This window comes from Oncorhynchus masou, chromosome 24 (assembly GCF_036934945.1).
Source record: "Oncorhynchus masou masou isolate Uvic2021 chromosome 24, UVic_Omas_1.1, whole genome shotgun sequence".
Taxonomy (NCBI): Eukaryota; Metazoa; Chordata; class Actinopteri; order Salmoniformes; family Salmonidae; genus Oncorhynchus; species Oncorhynchus masou.
This window is the reverse complement of record NC_088235.1, coordinates 98,328,833-98,349,573: the sequence shown is the minus strand read 5'-3', so window position 1 is coordinate 98,349,573 and position 20,741 is coordinate 98,328,833. Positions and strand designations below refer to the sequence as shown.

At 33.4% G+C, this 20,741-nt stretch overlaps 1 protein-coding gene across 6 annotated transcripts in view; it reads right to left on the bottom strand.

The window, feature by feature from the left end:
* exoc2 (exocyst complex component 2) overlaps nt 1–20,741 on the bottom strand; it is a 120,681-nt gene that overhangs the window by 49,801 nt on the left and 50,139 nt on the right. For all 6 annotated transcript variants that reach the window (XR_010451492.1, XM_064935801.1, XM_064935797.1 and 3 more), the window contains 4 exons: nt 19,184–19,329; nt 5,728–5,809; nt 4,898–5,000; nt 3,413–3,531 (listed from right to left, as the gene is read on the bottom strand). Coding sequence is in view for 5 of the 6 variants with exons in the window: in XM_064935801.1 (XP_064791873.1) it covers nt 3,413–3,531; nt 4,898–5,000; nt 5,728–5,809; nt 19,184–19,329 (450 nt within the window). In the remaining variant the exon portion in view is untranslated. The remainder of the gene's footprint in view (nt 1–3,412; nt 3,532–4,897; nt 5,001–5,727; nt 5,810–19,183; nt 19,330–20,741) is intronic.

The window sequence follows — 20,741 nt, the reverse complement described above, 5'->3', positions numbered from 1 at the left end:
GCCTTTATGGAAGAGTGGCAAGAAGAAAGCCATTTCTTAAAGATATCCATAAAAAGTGTTGTTTAAAGTTTTCCACAAGCCACCTGGGAGACACACCAAACATGTGGAAGAAGGTGCTCTGGTCAGATGAAACCAAAATTGAACTTTTTGGCAACAATGCAAAACGTTATGTTTGGCGTAAAAGCAACACAGCTCATCACCCTGAACACACACCATCCCCACTGTCAAACATGGTGGTGGCAGCATCATGGTTTGGGCCTGCTTTTCTTCAGCAGGGACAGGGAAGATGGTTAAAATTGATGGGAAGATGGATGGAGCCAAATACAGGACCATTCTGGAAGAAAACCTGATGGAGTCTGCAAAAGACCTGAGACTGGGATGGAGATTTGTCTTCCAACAAGACAATGATCCAAAACATAAAGCAAAATCTACAATGGAATGGTTCAAAAATAAACATATCCAGGTGTTAGAATAGCCAAGTCAAAGTCCAGACCTGAATCCAATCGAGAATCTGTGGAAAGAACTGAAAACTGCTGTTCACAAATGCTCTCCATCCAACCTCACTGAGCTCGAGCTGTTTTGCAAGGAGGAATGGGAAAAAATTCAGTCTCTCGATGTGCAAAACTGATAGAGACATACCCCAAGCGACTTACAGCTGTAATCGTAGCAAAAGGTGGCGCTACAAAGTATTAACTTAAGGGGGCTGAATAATTTTGCACGCCCAATTTTTCAGTTTTTGATTTGTTAAAAAAGTTTGAAATATCCAATAAATGTCATTCCACTTCATGATTGTGTCCCACTTGTTGTTGATTCTTCACAAAAAATACAGTTTTATATCTTTATGTTTGAAGCCTGAAATGTGGCAAAATGTGGCAAAGTTCAAGGGGGCCGAATACTTTCGCATGGCACTGTACATACAGTAGGCCTATATACTCTGAGCCCTCACTAAATTCACACATCTGACTTCCTGACTCTGTGTAGACTAACAGCTGACTGACAGGTGTCCATGTCTGTTGTGATGTGTAACTAACTCCATCCCAGATATGAGAGAAGCAGCTCCGTGTGAGCGGAGTGGTTGAGCCCCCATATTCATCACACTGAGCCCCGGAAACCACTGTTCCCCTTATCATTAGCCCTGTTTATACTCGGACTCCATGCGTAAGGCAGTCACCACCCACGCAGTGTTCTGTGTATGTGTGTGTCTGGGCTTGTGAATATGAGCATAGTACGTGTGAGCGTCTGTCTATGAGCATACTGTGTGTAAACAGTGAGCTCCAAAAGTATTGGGACAGTGACATTTTGTTGTTGTTTTGGCTCTGTACTCCAGTACTTTGCATTTGAAATGATAGAATGACTATGAGGTTAAAGTGCAGCCTGTCAGCTTTAATTTGAGGGTATTTTCATCCATATCTGGTAAACCGTTTAGAAATTACAACACTTTATGTACATAGTCCCCCCATTTTAGGGGACCAAAAGTATTAGGACAAATTCACTTATATGTGTATTAAAGTAATCAAAGGTTTAGTATTTGGTCCCATATTCATAGCATGCAATGATTACATTAAGCGTGTTGGATGTATTTGCTTTTTGTTTTGGTTGTTTCCGATTATTTTATGCCCAATAGAAATGAATGGTAAATAATGTATTGTGGAGAACTCTTTTGGGTTCCATGTAGAACCCTTTGTGGAAAGGGTTTTATATGGAACCCAAAAGGGTTCTTCAAAGGGTAATCCTATGGGGACAGCCGAAGAACCCATTTAGGTCCTAGATTGCACCTTTCTAAGAGTGTAGTCCTGAATGAATCATGAATAATGAGTGAGAAAGTTACAGATGTAAAAATATCATACACCCAAGACATGCTAACCTCTCTTTATTGTAATGGTGAGAGGTTAGCATGTGTGTGTGTGTGTGTGTGTGTGAGTGTGTGTGTGTGTGTGTGTGTGTGTGTGTGTGTGTGTGTGTGTGTGTGTGTGTGTTTGAGTGTGTGTGTGTTTGAGTGTGTTTGAGTGTGTGTGTGTTTGAGTGTGTGTGTGTGTTTGAGTGTGTGTGTGTGTTTGAGTGTGTGTGTGTGTTTGAGTGTGTGTGTGTGTGTGTGTGTGTTGAGTGTGTGTGTGTGTGTGTGTGTGTTTGTGTGTGTGTGTGTGTGTGTGTGTGTGTGTGTGTGTGTGTGTGTGTGTGTGTGTGTGTGTGTGTGTGTTTGAGTGTGTGTGTGTGTGTGTTTGAGTGTGTGTGTGTGTGTGTTTGAGTGTGTGTGTGTGTGTGTGTTTGAGTGTGTGTGTGTGTGTGTTTGAGTGTGTGTGTGTGTGTGTGTTTGTGTGTGTGTTTGATGTGTGTGTGTGTGTTTGAGTGTGTGTGTGTGTTTGAGTGTGTGTGTGTGTTTGAGTGTGTGTGTGTGTGTGTGAGTGTGTGTGTGTGTGTGTGTGTGTGTGTGTGTGTGTGTGTGTGTGTGTGTGTGTGTGTGTGTGTGTGTGTGTGTGTGTGTGTGTTTTTGAGTGTGTGTGTGTGTGTGTGTGTTTGTGTGTGTGTGTGTGTGTGTTTGAGTGTGTGTGTGTGTGTTTGAGTGTGTGTGTGTGTGTGTTTGAGTGTGTGTGTGTGTGTGTGTGTGTTTGAGATGTGTGTGTGTGTGTGTGTGTGTGTGTTTGAGTGTGTGTGTGTGTGTTTGAGTGTGTGTGAGTGTGTGTGTGTGAGTGTGTGTGTGTGTGTGAGTGTGTGTGTGTGTGTGTGTGTGTGTGTGTGTGTGTGTGTGTGTGTGTGTGTGTGTGTGTGTGTGTGTGTGTGTGTGTGTGTGTGTGTGTGTGTGTGTGTGTGTGTGTGTGTGTGTGTGTGTGTGTGTGTGTTTGAGTGTGTGTGTGTTTGAGTGTGTGTGTGTTTGAGTGTGTGTGTGTGTGTGTGTGTGTGTGTGTGTGTGTGTGTGTGTGTGTGTGTGTGTGTGTGTGTGTGTGTGTGTGTGTGTGTGTGTTTGAGTGTGTGTGTGTGTGTTCATGCGTTGCTGTACTATTCTTCCTGAGAGGATGGTTTCACATCCACATTTTCCTGCTGGCTGATTTAAAAGAGAAACAGCTTAATTGGGCTTAATTGTTCCAATCCATCTGTGCGGCCGCACGCGGTGTGTGTCGGGCCCTGAAACCCAAGTCCAACTCCAAGAGTCCCACTCTTTCATCTTTTTCATACGCTCATGAAAAAATAAACACACTGACTCTGTCAGAACGAGAGATGGAAAAGGGGAGAGAGGGACGTGGAGAAAAAGAGCAAGAGAGGAAAGGGGGAGGGTGTCGGGATATGGCAAAGAGAATGCAAGAATTCTCTTAGTCAACCTAACCAGTCTGACTGAAATGGGGAAATAAGGGCTTTTCTTTCTATATTGCGTGTGTGTGTGACTGTGTGTGTTTGTGTGTGTGTGTCTGTAACTCACCTCTCTGGTCATTGATAAACTCCTCCTTGCAGTTCTGCATCAGTCCGAGGATCCACTTGTGCTGGGCGTAGATACACTGCCAGGCAGGGTCCCCTGGTGCATGCAGGTCAGACAGATACCTGGAAGGAACACACACAGGTAAGAATTAGAATGTGGGGCACAGCACTTCACAGGTGATGTTGTCAATGCTGACACACTCAGGTAAGAAATGGATTTAAAACAAACACTTCAACATGACACTCTTCAGATTTAAGTCTAAACCCAGCAACCTCCATCTCCTGTAGCCTTTGCCTTAACCTCATCTCCAAAACATCCCCAAACCCTCATCCCCTCCTCAACTCATCCCCCAAATCCTCATCCCCAACTCATCCCCAAAACCTTCACCCCCCCCCCCAACTCATTCCCAAAACTCTCATCCCCAAAACCTTCATTCCCGCCCCAACTCATCCACCAAACCCTCCCAAACTCATCCCCAAAACCCTCATCCCCTCCCCAACTCATCCCCAAACCCTCATCGCCATCTCATCACCAAAACCCTCATCCCCTACCCACAGTCCTCTTCCCCACTACATTCCCTGTACATCACTCAGTACTGTGTGTGATAATCTCAAATGAGTGAGATACTCTCTACTCTCTCATTGTGGGCTGACACCATCACATAACAGGCAGACCCGACCAGACCAGAATCATTTGTTCCTCATTACAAGGGAACCTCCAGCCCCCAAACCCCTACAAGACACAACAAGCCAACTATTTGGATTGAAACAGTATTTGTTTCCTTTCAAATCGTTTTTAACATTCGATTAACTCAGCCTGGATTTCCAGATGGGCACGGTTTGCCCATTTGGGACTATTCTGTTGGTTCCATTTTTAAATCAGGCAATTTCTATCAAGAGCAACTAAAATATTTGAAGGGAAACAAATACTGTATGAAACTATTTGAAACCATGTCTGACTTTACTCCACCACAACCCCCACCAGAGACCCCCTAGGTTCCCCCTAATGGGTGTAAGGTAAACAGGAGGTTTGGCATGGTGGATGTTTAAAACCAGCTAGCTCTAATGTAATGTAGCAGGATGAAAGATGGCTGCTGTGATCGTGAGCTGCTCTCTCTGGTTCTGACGGGTCGTTCTGAGTAATAATAAACTATCACAGACCACAACTATGAGGATGGAGGGAGAGGAAGGAGAGGAGTAGAAGAGAATGAGGGAGCAGGAGAAGAGAGAAAGATGGAGAGCAGAAAAGAGGAAAAAGGAGAGCGAGGGAGAGGGAAATAGAGTAATAAGGAGAGAAAGAGCGACAGACAGATGGTATTTAAGGAGAGACAGGGAAGGAAGAGAGAAAGCGAAAGAGCAAGCAAGGCTTTGTAGACAGGTATACAACAAGAGATAAGCATATAGAAAGTGAGAGAGGGCAGTGAGAATGGGGAGAATGTAACACACCGTCTTCCTTGCTACAGTACATATACATGAAGTTTACTGACACCTGATGTATCTCTTCTGATCATGCAAGGTAGACGGCGTCTCCAGTAGTTTGTCCAGTAGCAGACTCCTCAGAGCCCCGATCCTAGTCTCCACCTCGGCATACACTATAGACAGACACACAGGAGGAGAGGATCACACTTACTCGGTTGCAGTACAGTATATGACCCACTGGCTCCAGGTCATCTACAAGTCTCTGCTAGGGAAAGCCCCGCCTTATCTCAGCTCACTGGTCACCATAGCAGCACCCACCCATAGCACGCGCTTCAACAGGTATATCTCACTGGTCACCCCCAAAGCCAATTCCTTCTTTGGCCGCCTTTCCTTCCAGTTCTCTGCTGCCAATGACTGGAACAAACTGCAAAAATCACTGAAGCTGGAGACTCATATCTCCCTCACTAGCTTTAAGCACAGATCACATATCACTGCTCCTGTAAATAGCCCATCCAACTACCTCATCTCCATACTGTATTTATTTAATCATCTTGCTCCTTTGCACCCCAGTATCTCTACTTGCACATTCATCTTCTGCACATCTACCATTCCAGTGTTTAATTGCTATATTGTAACTACTTTGCCACTATGGCCTATTTACTGCCTTACCTCTCTTATCTCACCTCATTTGCACACACTGTATGTAGACCTTTTCTACTGTATGTTTGTTTATTCCATGTGTAACTCTGTGTTGTTGTTTGTGTCGAACTGCTTCGCTTTATCTTGGCCAGGTCGCAATTGCAAATGAGAACATGTTCTCAACTAGCCTACCTGGTTAAATAAAGGTGAAATAATTTAAAAAATATTAAAATCTTCACAGATCTCTTCACTTTATCCTACCTTTTTTAAAGACGGGGACCTCAGTGTTCCCAAACAGAGACTTGGCTTTCTCATAGTCGTTGATCACCACATCATAATCTCCCTGAGAGAGAACACAACAACATAATACTTTATGATTATAACATGTAGAGAACACAACAACATAATACTGTATGATTATAACATGTAGAGAGAACACAACAACATAATACTTTATGATTATAACATGTAGAGAGAACACAACATAATACTTTATGATTATAACATGTAGAGAGAACACAACATAATACTTTATGATTATAACATGTAGAGAACACAACAACATAATACTTTATGATTATAACATGTAGAGAGAACACAACAACATAATACTTTATGATTATAACATGTAGAGAGAACACAACAACATAATACTTTATGATTATAACATGTAGAGAGAACACAACATAATACGTTATGATTATAACATGTAGAGAACACAACAACATAATACTTTATGATTATAACATGTAGAGAGAACACAACAACATAATACTTTATGATTATAACATGAAGAGAAAACACAACAACATAATACTTTATGATTATAACATGCAGAGAGAACACAACATAATACTTTATGATTATAACATGTAGAGAACACAACAACATAATACTTTGATTATAACATGTAGAGAGAACACAACATAATACTTTATGATTATAACATGTAGAGAACACAACAACATAATACTTTATGATTATAACATGTAGAGAACACAACAACATAATACTTTGATTATAACATGTAGAGAGAACACAACAACATAATACTTTATGATTATAACATGTAGAGAGAACACAACATAATACTTTATGATTATAACATGTAGAGAACACAACATAATACTTTATGATTATAACATGTAGAGAACACAACAACATAATACTTTATGATTATAACATGTAGAGAGAACACAACATAATACGTTATGATTATAACATGTAGAGAACACAACAACATAATACTTTATGATTATAACATGTAGAGAACACAACAACATAATACTGTATGATTATAACATGTAGAGAGAACACAACATAATACTTTATGATTATAACATGTAGAGAACACAACAACATAATACTTTATGATTATAACATGTAGAGAACACAACAACATAATACTTTATGATTATAACATGTAGAGAACACAACAACATAATACTGTATGATTATAACATGTAGAGAGAACACAACATAATACTTTATGATTATAACATGTAGAGAACACAACAACATAGTACTTTATGATTATAACATGTAGAGAGAACACATAATACTTTATGATTATAACATGTAGAGAACACAACAACATAATACTTTATGATTATAACATGTAGAGAGAACACAACAACATAATACTTTATGATTATAACATGTAGATAACACAACAACATAATACTGTATGATTATAACATGTAGAGAGAACACAACATAATACTTTATGATTATAACATGTAGAGAACACAACATAATACTGTATGATTATAACATGTAGAGAGAACACAACAACATAATACTTTATGATTATAACATGTAGAGAACACAACAACATAATACTGTATGATTATAACATGTAGAGAACACAACAACATAATACTTTGATTATAACATGTAAAGAACACAACAACATAATACTTTATGATTATAACATGTAGAGAACACAACAACATAATACTTTATGATTATAACATGTAGAGAACACAACATAATACTGTATGTTTATAACATGTAGAGAACACAACAACATAATACTTTATGATTATAACATGTAGAGAACACAACAACATAATACTTTATGATTATAACATGTAGAGAGAACACAACATAATACTTTATGATTATAACATGTAGAGAACACAACATAATACTGTATGTTTATAACATGTAGAGAACACAACAACATAATACTTTATGATTATAACATGTAGAGAGAACATAACATAATACTTTATGATTATAACATGTAGAGAGAACACAACATAATACTGTATGATTATAACATGTAGAGAACACAACAACATAATACTTTATGATTATAACATGTAGAGAGAACACAACATAATACTGTATGATTATAACATGTAGAGAACACAACAACATAATACTTTATGATTATAACATGTAGAGAACACAACAACATAATACTTTATGATTATAACATGTAGAGAGAACACAACAACATAATACTTTATGATTATAACATGTAGAGAGAACACAACAACATAATACTTTATGATTATAACATGTAGAGAACACAACAACATAATACTTTGATTATAACATGTAGAGAACACAACAACATAATACTTTATGATTATAACATGTAGAGAGAACACAACATAATACTTTATGATTATAACATGTAGAGAGAACACAACATAATACTTTATGATTATAACATGTAGAGAACACAACAACATAATACTTTATGATTATAACATGTAGAGAGAACACAACATAATACTGTATGATTATAACATGTAGAGAGAACACAACATAATACTTTATGATTATAACATGTAGAGAGAACACAACAACATAATACTGTATGATTATAACATGTAGAGAACACAACATAATACTTTATGATTATAACATGTAGAGAACACAACATAATACTTTATGATTATAACATGTAGAGAACACAACAACATAATACTGTATGATTATAACATGTAGAGAACACAACATAATACTTTATGATTATAACATGTAGAGAGAACACAACATAATACTTTATGATTATAACATGTAGAGAGAACACAACAACATAATACTTTATGATTATAACATGTAGAGAGAACACAACAACATAATACGTTATGATTATAACATGTAGAGAACACAACAACATAATACTGTATGATTATAACATGTAGAGAGAACACAACATAATACTTTATGATTATAACATGTAGAGAACACAACATAATACTGTATGATTATAACATGTAGAGAGAACACAACAACATAATACTTTATGATTATAACATGTAGAGAGAACACAACATAATACTGTATGATTATAACATGTAGAGAACACAACAACATAATACTGTATGATTATAACATGTAGAGAACACAACAACATAATACTTTATGATTATAACATGTAGAGAGAACACAACATAATACTTTATGATTATAACATGTAAAGAACACAACAACATAATACTTTATGATTATAACATGTAAAGAACACAACAACATAATACTTTATGATTATAACATGTAGAGAACACAACAACATAATACTTTATGATTATAACATGTAGAGAGAACATAACATAATACTTTATGATTATAACATGTAGAGAGAACACAACATAATACTTTATGATTATAACATGTAGAGAACACAACAACATAATACTTTATGATTATAACATGTAGAGAACACAACATAATACTGTATGTTTATAACATGTAGAGAACACAACAACATAATACTTTATGATTATAACATGTAGAGAGAACATAACATAATACTTTATGATTATAACATGTAGAGAGAACACAACATAATACTGTATGATTATAACATGTAGAGAACACAACAACATAATACTTTATGATTATAACATGTAGAGAGAACACAACATAATACGTTATGATTATAACATGTAGAGAACACAACAACATAATACTTTGATTATAACATGTAGAGAGAACACAACATAATACTGTATGATTATAACATGTAGAGAACACAACAACATAATACTTTATGATTATAACATGTAGAGAGAACACAACAACATAATACTTTATGATTATAACATGTAGAGAGAACACAACATAATACTTTATGATTATAACATGTAGAGAACACAACAACATAATACTTTGATTATAACATGTAGAGAGAACACAACATAATACTGTATGATTATAACATGTAGAGAACACAACAACATAATACTTTATGATTATAACATGTAGAGAACACAACAACATAATACTTTGATTATAACATGTAGAGAACACAGCAACATAATACTTTATGATTATAACATGTAGAGAGAACACAACAACATAATACTTTATGATTATAACATGTAGATACAACAACATAATACTTTGATTATAACATGTAGAGAACACAACAACATAATACTTTATGATTATAACATGTAGATAACACAACAACATAATACTTTATGATTATAACATGTAGAGAACACAACAACATAATACTTTATGATTATAACATGTAGAGAGAACACAACATAATACTTTATGATTATAACATGTAGAGAACACAACATAATACTGTATGATTATAACATGTAGAGAACACAACAACATAATACTTTATGATTATAACATGTAGAGAGAACACAACAACATAATACTTTATGATTATAACATGTAGAGAGAACACAACATAATACTTTATGATTATAACATGTAGAGAACACAACAACATAATACTTTATGATTATAACATGTAGAGAAACACAACAACATAATACTTTATGATTATAACATGTAGAGAGTACACAACATAATACTGTATGATTATAACATGTAGAGAACACAACAACATAATACTTTATGATTATAACATGTAGAGAAACACAACATAATACTTTATGATTATAACATGTAGAGAACACAACAACATAATACTTTATGATTATAACATGTAGAGAACACAACAACATAATACTTTATGATTATAACATGTAGAGAGAACACAACAACATAATACTTTATGATTATAACATGTAGAGAACACAACAACATAATACTTTGATTATAACATGTAGAGAACACAACAACATAATACTTTATGATTATAACATGTAGAGAGAACACAACATAATACTTTATGATTATAACATGTAGAGAGAACACAACATAATACTTTATGATTATAACATGTAGAGAACACAACAACATAATACTTTATGATTATAACATGTAGAGAGAACACAACATAATACTGTATGATTATAACATGTAGAGAACACAACAACATAATACTTTATGATTATAACATGTAGAGAGAACACAACATAATACTGTATGATTATAACATGTAGAGAACACAACAACATAATACTGTATGATTATAACATGTAGAGAACACAACAACATAATACTGTATGATTATAACATGTAGAGAACACAACATAATACTTTATGATTATAACATGTAGAGAACACAACAACATAATACGTTATGATTATAACATGTAGAGAACACAACAACATAATACTGTATGATTATAACATTTAGAGAACACAACAACATAATACTGTATGATTATAACATGTAGAGAACACAACAACATAATACTGTATGATTATAACGTGTAGAGAACACAACAACATAATACTGTATGATTATAACGTGTAGAGAACACAACAACATAATACTGTATGATTATAACATGTAGAGAACACAACAACATAATACTGTATGATTATAACATGTAAAGAACACAACAACATAATACTGTATGATTATAACATGTAGAGAACACAACATAATACTTTATGATTATAACATGTAGAGAACACAACATAATACTTTATGATTATAACATGTAGAGAACACAACAACATAATACTGTATGATTATAACATGTAGAGAACACAACATAATACTTTATGATTATAACATGTAGAGAGAACACAACATAATACTTTATGATTATAACATGTAGAGAGAACACAACATAATACTTTATGATTATAACATGTAGAGAACACAACATAATACTTTATGATTATAACATGTAGAGAACACAACATAATACTTTATGATTATAACATGTAGAGAACACAACAACATAATACTGTATGATTATAACATGTAGAGAACACAACATAATACTTTATGATTATAACATGTAGAGAGAACACAACATAATACTTTATGATTATAACATGTAGAGAACACAACAACATAATACTGTATGATTATAACATGTAGAGAACACAACATAATACTGTATAATTATAACATGTAGAGAGAACACAACAACATAATACTTTATGATTATAACATGTAGAGAACACAACAACATAATACTGTATGATTATAACATGTAGAGAGAACACAACATAATACTTTATGATTATAACATGTAGAGAACACAACATAATACTGTATGATTATAACATGTAGAGAGAACACAACAACATAATACTTTATGATTATAACATGTAGAGAGAACACAACAACATAATACTTTATGATTATAACATGTAGAGAACACAACAACATAATACTTTGATTATAACATGTAGAGAGAACACAACAACATAATACTTTATGATTATAACATGTAGAGAGAACACAACAACATAATACTTTATGATTATAACATGAAGAGAAAACACAACAACATAATACTTTGATTATAACATGTAGAGAACACAACAACATAATACTTTATGATTATAACATGTAGAGAGAACACAACATAATACTTTATGATTATAACATGTAGAGAACACAACAACATAATACTGTATGATTATAACATGTAGAGAACACAACAACATAATACTGTATGATTATAACGTGTAATACTGTATGATTATAACATGTAGAGAACACAACAACATAATACTGTATGATTATAACATGTAAAGAACACAACAACATAATACTGTATGATTATAACATGTAGAGAACACAACATAATACTTTATGATTATAACATGTAGAGAACACAACATAATACTTTATGATTATAACATGTAGAGAACACAACAACATAATACTGTATGATTATAACATGTAGAGAACACAACATAATACTTTATGATTATAACATGTAGAGAGAACACAACATAATACTTTATGATTATAACATGTAGAGAACACAACATAATACTTTATGATTATAACATGTAGAGAGAACACAACATAATACTTTATGATTATAACATGTAGAGAACACAACATAATACTTTATGATTATAACATGTAGAGAACACAACAACATAATACTGTATGATTATAACATGTAGAGAACACAACATAATACTTTATGATTATAACATGTAGAGAGAACACAACATAATACTTTATGATTATAACATGTAGAGAACACAACAACATAATACTGTATGATTATAACATGTAGAGAACACAACATAATACTGTATAATTATAACATGTAGAGAGAACACAACAACATAATACTTTATGATTATAACATGTAGAGAACACAACAACATAATACTGTATGATTATAACATGTAGAGAGAACACAACATAATACTTTATGATTATAACATGTAGAGAACACAACATAATACTGTATGATTATAACATGTAGAGAGAACACAACAACATAATACTTTATGATTATAACATGTAGAGAGAACACAACAACATAATACTTTATGATTATAACATGTAGAGAACACAACAACATAATACTTTATGATTATAACATGTAGAGAGAACACAACAACATAATACTTTATGATTATAACATGTAGAGAGAACACAACAACATAATACTTTATGATTATAACATGTAGAGAACACAACAACATAATACTTTGATTATAACATGTAGAGAACACAACAACATAATACTTTATGATTATAACATGTAGAGAGAACACAACATAATACTTTATGATTATAACATGTAGAGAGAACACAACATAATACTTTATGATTATAACATGTAGAGAACACAACAACATAATACTTTATGATTATAACATGTAGAGAGAACACAACATAATACTGTATGATTATAACATGTAGAGAACACAACAACATAATACTTTATGATTATAACATGTAGAGAGAACACAACAACATAATACTTTATGATTATAACATGTAGAGAGAACACAACATAATACTTTATGATTATAACATGTAGAGAGAACACAACATAATACTTTATGATTATAACATGTAGAGAACACAACAACATAATACTTTATGATTATAACATGTAGAGAGAACACAACATAATACTGTATGATTATAACATGTAGAGAACACAACAACATAATACTTTATGATTATAACATGTAGAGAGAACACAACAACATAATACTTTATGATTATAACATGTAGAGAGAACACAACAACATAATACTTTATGATTATAACATGTAGAGAACACAACATAATACTTTATGATTATAACATGTAGAGAGAACACAACATAATACTTTATGATTATAACATGTAGAGAACACAACAACATAATACTTTATGATTATAACATGTAGAGAGAACACAACATAATACTTTGATTATAACATGTAGAGAACACAACAACATAATACTTTATGATTATAACATGTAGAGAACACAACAACATAATACTGTATGATTATAACATGTAGAGAACACAACATAATACTTTATGATTATAACATGTAGAGAACACAACATAATACTGTATGATTATAACATGTAGAGAACACAACAACATAATACTGTATGATTATAACATGTAGAGAACACAACAACATAATACTATGATTATAACATGTAGAGAACACAACAACATAATACTTATGATTATAACATGTAGAGAACACAACAACATAATACTGTAAGATTATAACATGTAGAGAACACAACAACATAATACTTTATGATTATAACATGTAGAGAGAACACAACATAATACTTTATGATTATAACATGTAGAGAACACAACAACATAATACTGTATGATTATAACTGTAGAGAACACAACAACATAATACTTTATGATTATAACATGTAGAGAACACAACATAATACTTTATGATTATAACATGTAGAGAACACAACATAATACTTTATGATTATAACATGTAGAGAGAACACAACATAATACTTTATGATTATAACATGTAGAGAACACAACATAATACTTTATGATTATAACATGTAGAGAACACAACATAATACTTTATGATTATAACATGTAGAGAACACAACAACATAATACTGTATGATTATAACATGTAGAGAACACAACATAATACTTTATGATTATAACATGTAGAGAGAACACAACATAATACTTTATGATTATAACATGTAGAGAACACAACAACATAATACTGTATGATTATAACATGTAGAGAACACAACATAATACTGTATAATTATAACATGTAGAGAAACACAACAACATAATACTTTATGATTATAACATGTAGAGAACACAACAACATAATACTGTATGATTATAACATGTAGAGAGAACACAACATAATACTTTATGATTATAACATGTAGAGAACACAACATAATACTGTATGATTATAACATGTAGAGAGAACACAACAACATAATACTTTATGATTATAACATGTAGAGAGAACACAACATAATACTGTATGATTATAACATGTAGAGAACACAACAACATAATACTTTATGATTATAACATGTAGAGAGAACACAACAACATAATACTTTATGATTATAACATGTAGAGAGAACACAACAACATAATACTTTATGATTATAACATGTAGAGAACACAACAACATAATACTTTGATTATAACATGTAGAGAACACAACAACATAATACTTTATGATTATAACATGTAGAGAGAACACAACATAATACTTTATGATTATAACATGTAGAGAACACAACAACATAATACTGTATGATTATAACATGTAGAGAACACAACAACATAATACTGTATGATTATAACATGTAGAGAACACAACAACATAATACTGTATGATTATAACATGTAGAGAACACAACAACATAATACTGTATGATTATAACATGTAAAGAACACAACAACATAATACTGTATGATTATAACATGTAGAGAACACAACATAATACTTTATGATTATAACATGTAGAGAACACAACATAATACTTTATGATTATAACATGTAGAGAACACAACAACATAATACTGATGATTATAACATGTAGACACAACATAATACTTTATGATTATAACATGTAGAGAGAACACAACATAATACTTTATGATTATAACAACATAATACTTTATGATTATAACATGTAGAGAGAACACAACATAATACTTTATGATTATAACATGTAGAGAACACAACATAATACTTTATGATTATAACATGTAGAGAACACAACAACATAATACTGTATGATTATAACATGTAGAGAAACACAACATAATACTTTATGATTATAACATGTAGAGAGAACACAACATAATACTTTATGATTATAACATGTAGAGAACACAACAACATAATACTTATGATTATAACATGTAGAGAACACAACATAATACTGTATAATTATAACATGTAGAGAAACACAACAACATAATACTTTATGATTATAACATGTAGAGAACACAACAACATAATACTGTATGATTATAACATGTAGAGAGAACACAACATAATACTTTATGATTATAACATGTAGAGAACACAACATAATACTGTATGATTATAACATGTAGAGAGAACACAACAACATAATACTTTATGATTATAACATGTAGAGAGAACACAACAACATAATACTTTATGATTATAACATGTAGAGAACACAACAACATAATACTTTATGATTATAACATGTAGAGAGAACACAACAACATAATACTTTATGATTATAACATGTAGAGAGAACACAACAACATAATACTTTATGATTATAACATGTAGAGAACACAACAACATAATACTTTGATTATAACATGTAGAGAACACAACAACATAATACTTTATGATTATAACATGTAGAGAGAACACAACATAATACTTTATGATTATAACATGTAGAGAGAACACAACATAATACTTTATGATTATAACATGTAGAGAACACAACAACATAATACTTTATGATTATAACATGTAGAGAGAACACAACATAATACTGTATGATTATAACATGTAGAGAACACAACAACATAATACTTTATGATTATAACATGTAGAGAGAACACAACAACATAATACTTTATGATTATAACATGTAGAGAGAACACAACATAATACTTTATGATTATAACATGTAGAGAGAACACAACATAATACTTTATGATTATAACATGTAGAGAACACAACAACATAATACTTTATGATTATAACATGTAGAGAGAACACAACATAATACTGTATGATTATAACATGTAGAGAACACAACAACATAATACTTTATGATTATAACATGTAGAGAGAACACAACAACATAATACTTTATGATTATAACATGTAGAGAACACAACAACATAATACTTTATGATTATAACATGTAGAGAACACAACATAATACTTTATGATTATAACATGTAGAGAGAACACAACATAATACTTTATGATTATAACATGTAGAGAACACAACAACATAATACTTTATGATTATAACATGTAGAGAAACACAACATAATACTTTGATTATAACATGTAGAGAACACAACAACATAATACTTTATGATTATAACATGTAGAGAACACAACAACATAATACTGTATGATTATAACATGTAGAGAACACAACATAATACTTTATGATTATAACATGTAGAGAACACAACATAATACTGTATGATTATAACATGTAGAGAACACAACATAATACTTTATGATTATAACATGTAGAGAACACAACAACATAATACGTTATGATTATAACATGTAGAGAACACAACAACATAATACTGTATGATTATAACATTTAGAGAACACAACAACATAATACTGTAAGATTATAACATGTAGAGAACACAACAACATAATACTTTATGATTATAACATGTAGAGAGAACACAACAACATAATACTGTATGATTATAACATGTAGAGAACACAACAACATAATACTGTATGATTATAACGTGTAGAGAACACAACAACATAATACTGTAAGATTATAACATGTAGAGAACACAACAACATAATACTTTATGATTATAACATGTAGAGAGAACACAACAACATAATACTGTATGATTATAACATGTAGAGAACACAACATAATACTTTATGATTATAACATGTAGAGAACACAACATAATACTTTATGATTATAACATGTAGAGAACACAACAACATAATACTGTATGATTATAACATGTAGAGAACACAACATAATACTTTATGATTATAACATGTAGAGAGAACACAACATAATACTTTATGATTATAACATGTAGAGAACACAACATAATACTTTATGATTATAACATGTAGAGAGAACACAACATAATACTTTATGATTATAACATGTAGAGAACACAACAACATAATACTGTATGATTATAACATGTAGAGAGAACACAACATAATACTTTATGATTATAACATGTAGAGAGAACACAACAACATAATACTGTATGATTATAACATGTAGAGAACACAACATAATACTTTATGATTATAACATGTAGAGAACACAACATAATACTTTATGATTATAACATGTAGAGAACACAACAACATAATACTGTATGATTATAACATGTAGAGAACACAACATAATACTTTATGATTATAACATGTAGAGAGAACACAACATAATACTTTATGATTATAACATGTAGAGAACACAACATAATACTTTATGATTATAACATGTAGAGAGAACACAACATAATACTTTATGATTATAACATGTAGAGAACACAACAACATAATACTGAATGATTATAACATGTAGAGAGAACACAACATAATACTTTATGATTATAACATGTAGAGAGAACACAACAACATAATACTGTATGATTATAACATGTAGAGAACACAACAACATAATACTTTATGATTATAACATGTAGAGAACACAACATAATACTTTATGATTATAACATGTAGAGAGAACACAACATAATACTTTATGATTATAACATGTAGAGAACACAACAACATAATACTGTATGATTATAACATGTAGAGAGAACACAACATAATACTTTATGATTATAACATGTAGAGAGAACACAACAACATTAAACTCTCACTGTAACAATATCACATTTGTTGAATTTTGTAACACAGAGAAAAAGCTACAGTGGACAAGAACATGTCAAGATGAGACTCTGGCATTGTAAACTGAATACACCCTACACACATTCAGGCCTCTGTAGCACCACCTTCTGGATACTGTGCTTAATGATGAGCAACAGATAGAGAGAGGTGTGTATGCTGTGTGTGTACATAGAAATGTGTGTGTGTGTGTGTGTGTGTGTCTGTGTGTGTGGTGTGTGTGTGTGTGTTAGTGTATAGATATGTGTGTGTGTGCGTCCGTATGTGTATCTGTGTATCTGTGTGTGTATGATGGGCACCTTGTGTATGTTGCGCTCTTTGTTGAGGGGCAGGTGTGTGTGTGTGTGTGTGTCTGTTCTGTATACCTTGTGTGTGTCTGCGTGTCTGTGTGTCTGTTCTGTATACCTTGTGTATGTTGCGCTCTTTGTTGAGGGGCAGGTGTGTGTGTGTGTGTCTGTGTGTCTGTTCTGTATACCTTGTGTGTGTTTCGTTCAATGTTGAGTGGCAGGTTAAAGAGGAACTTGAAGCGCTGCAGAACGTTGAGGGCGTTACGTGTTGAATCAGCTTTATCCTTCCTCCCCAAAACCTCCTGGAACAGAGTGTCTGCTGTATCACTGGCTCCTGAGATGGGGAGGGGGGGGGGGTAGAGAGAAGGAAGGAAAGAGAGAGAGAGAAAGGGCGAGTATCAAAAAAAAGATCTTTTTTTTTTTTTTTTCCTACTAATACATATTATCTTTCAGGCAAGAATCTGATTTCCCTCTGTGGCCTTTGTGCCAGGAAGCTGTGTGCCAGGAAGCTGTGTGCCAGGAAGCTGTATGCCAGGAAGCTACCTGAACTAGGCAGAGGTAGAGAGAGAGAGTCAGTAAGGAGAGCATGACAGCTATCTCTCAGTCTTTCCTTCTCTCTCCCTCCCAGGGCCATTCACACACTCCTCTCCGGCTTTGTGGGTGGCCTCGGATGTGCCGGCAAAAAAAGAAAAAACAAGGACTCGCTAAAATGATTTTAATCAGAAAATGGGGTTTGCCCTCTCGCCCCCACCACACCAAATCTCAAAAGGAAAAACATTGAAACAGCGAACAGAGAAATATTTCACATTTTTCACTCCCCACTCTGGGCTCTGACTGACGAGTTGTCATGCTGTTTTGATATTTCGGGGGGATGTTTGTGATTGTGTAGACCCACTGGTGTGTGTGGTGACTGGAGGGTGGGGGAGGGGTGACTCGGTTACTCTTGGGCTGAAGGCCCACATGTAGGGAGTTATGGAGGTGTGCGGTTGCTGAGCTCTCGGCTGTGGGCCCACATGTATGTCTATCTGGGGCTGTGGGCCCACATGTATGTCTGTCTGGGGCTGTGGGCCCACATGTGTGTCTGTCTGGGGCTGTGGGCCCACATGTGTGTCTGTCTGTGGCTGTGGGCCCACATGTGTGTCTGTCTGGGGCTGTGGGCCCACATGTGTGTCTGTCTGGGGCTGTGGGCCCACATGTGTGTCTGTCTGGGGCTGTGGGCCCACATGTGTGTCTGTCTGGGGCTGTGGGCCCACATGTGTGTCTGTCTGGGGCTGTGGGCCCACATGTATGTCTGTCTGGGGCTGTGGGCCCACATGTATGTCTGTCTGGGGCTGTGGGCCCACATGTATGTCTGTCTGGGGCTGTGGGCCCACATGTATGTCTGCACTGGAGCTGTGGGGATGAAAGCAGCGTCCGGGAGAGAGGTTTATTTACCTTCAACCCTGAGGACATGTTTATTGATGCTCCATTATAGAAGTCACATTATCATGTATGAGATGGGAGACAGGGACAGAGGATCTAGCTGGAAGAGACGCTCTACAGACAGGGAAAAAACTAACACACACAACGTGGTGTGTGTGAGATAATTGGTGGGTGGCGAGGAGGTGAAATCGCACTCTATCTATCCTCAAACAGATTGATAGTTAAGTAGGTGTTGTTTTCTGAAGAAACTTCCTACTAATTGGACTTCCTATAGAGATAGAAGGTAGTCTAAACAATGTCAGCCAGGATGATGTCTGCCTTCAG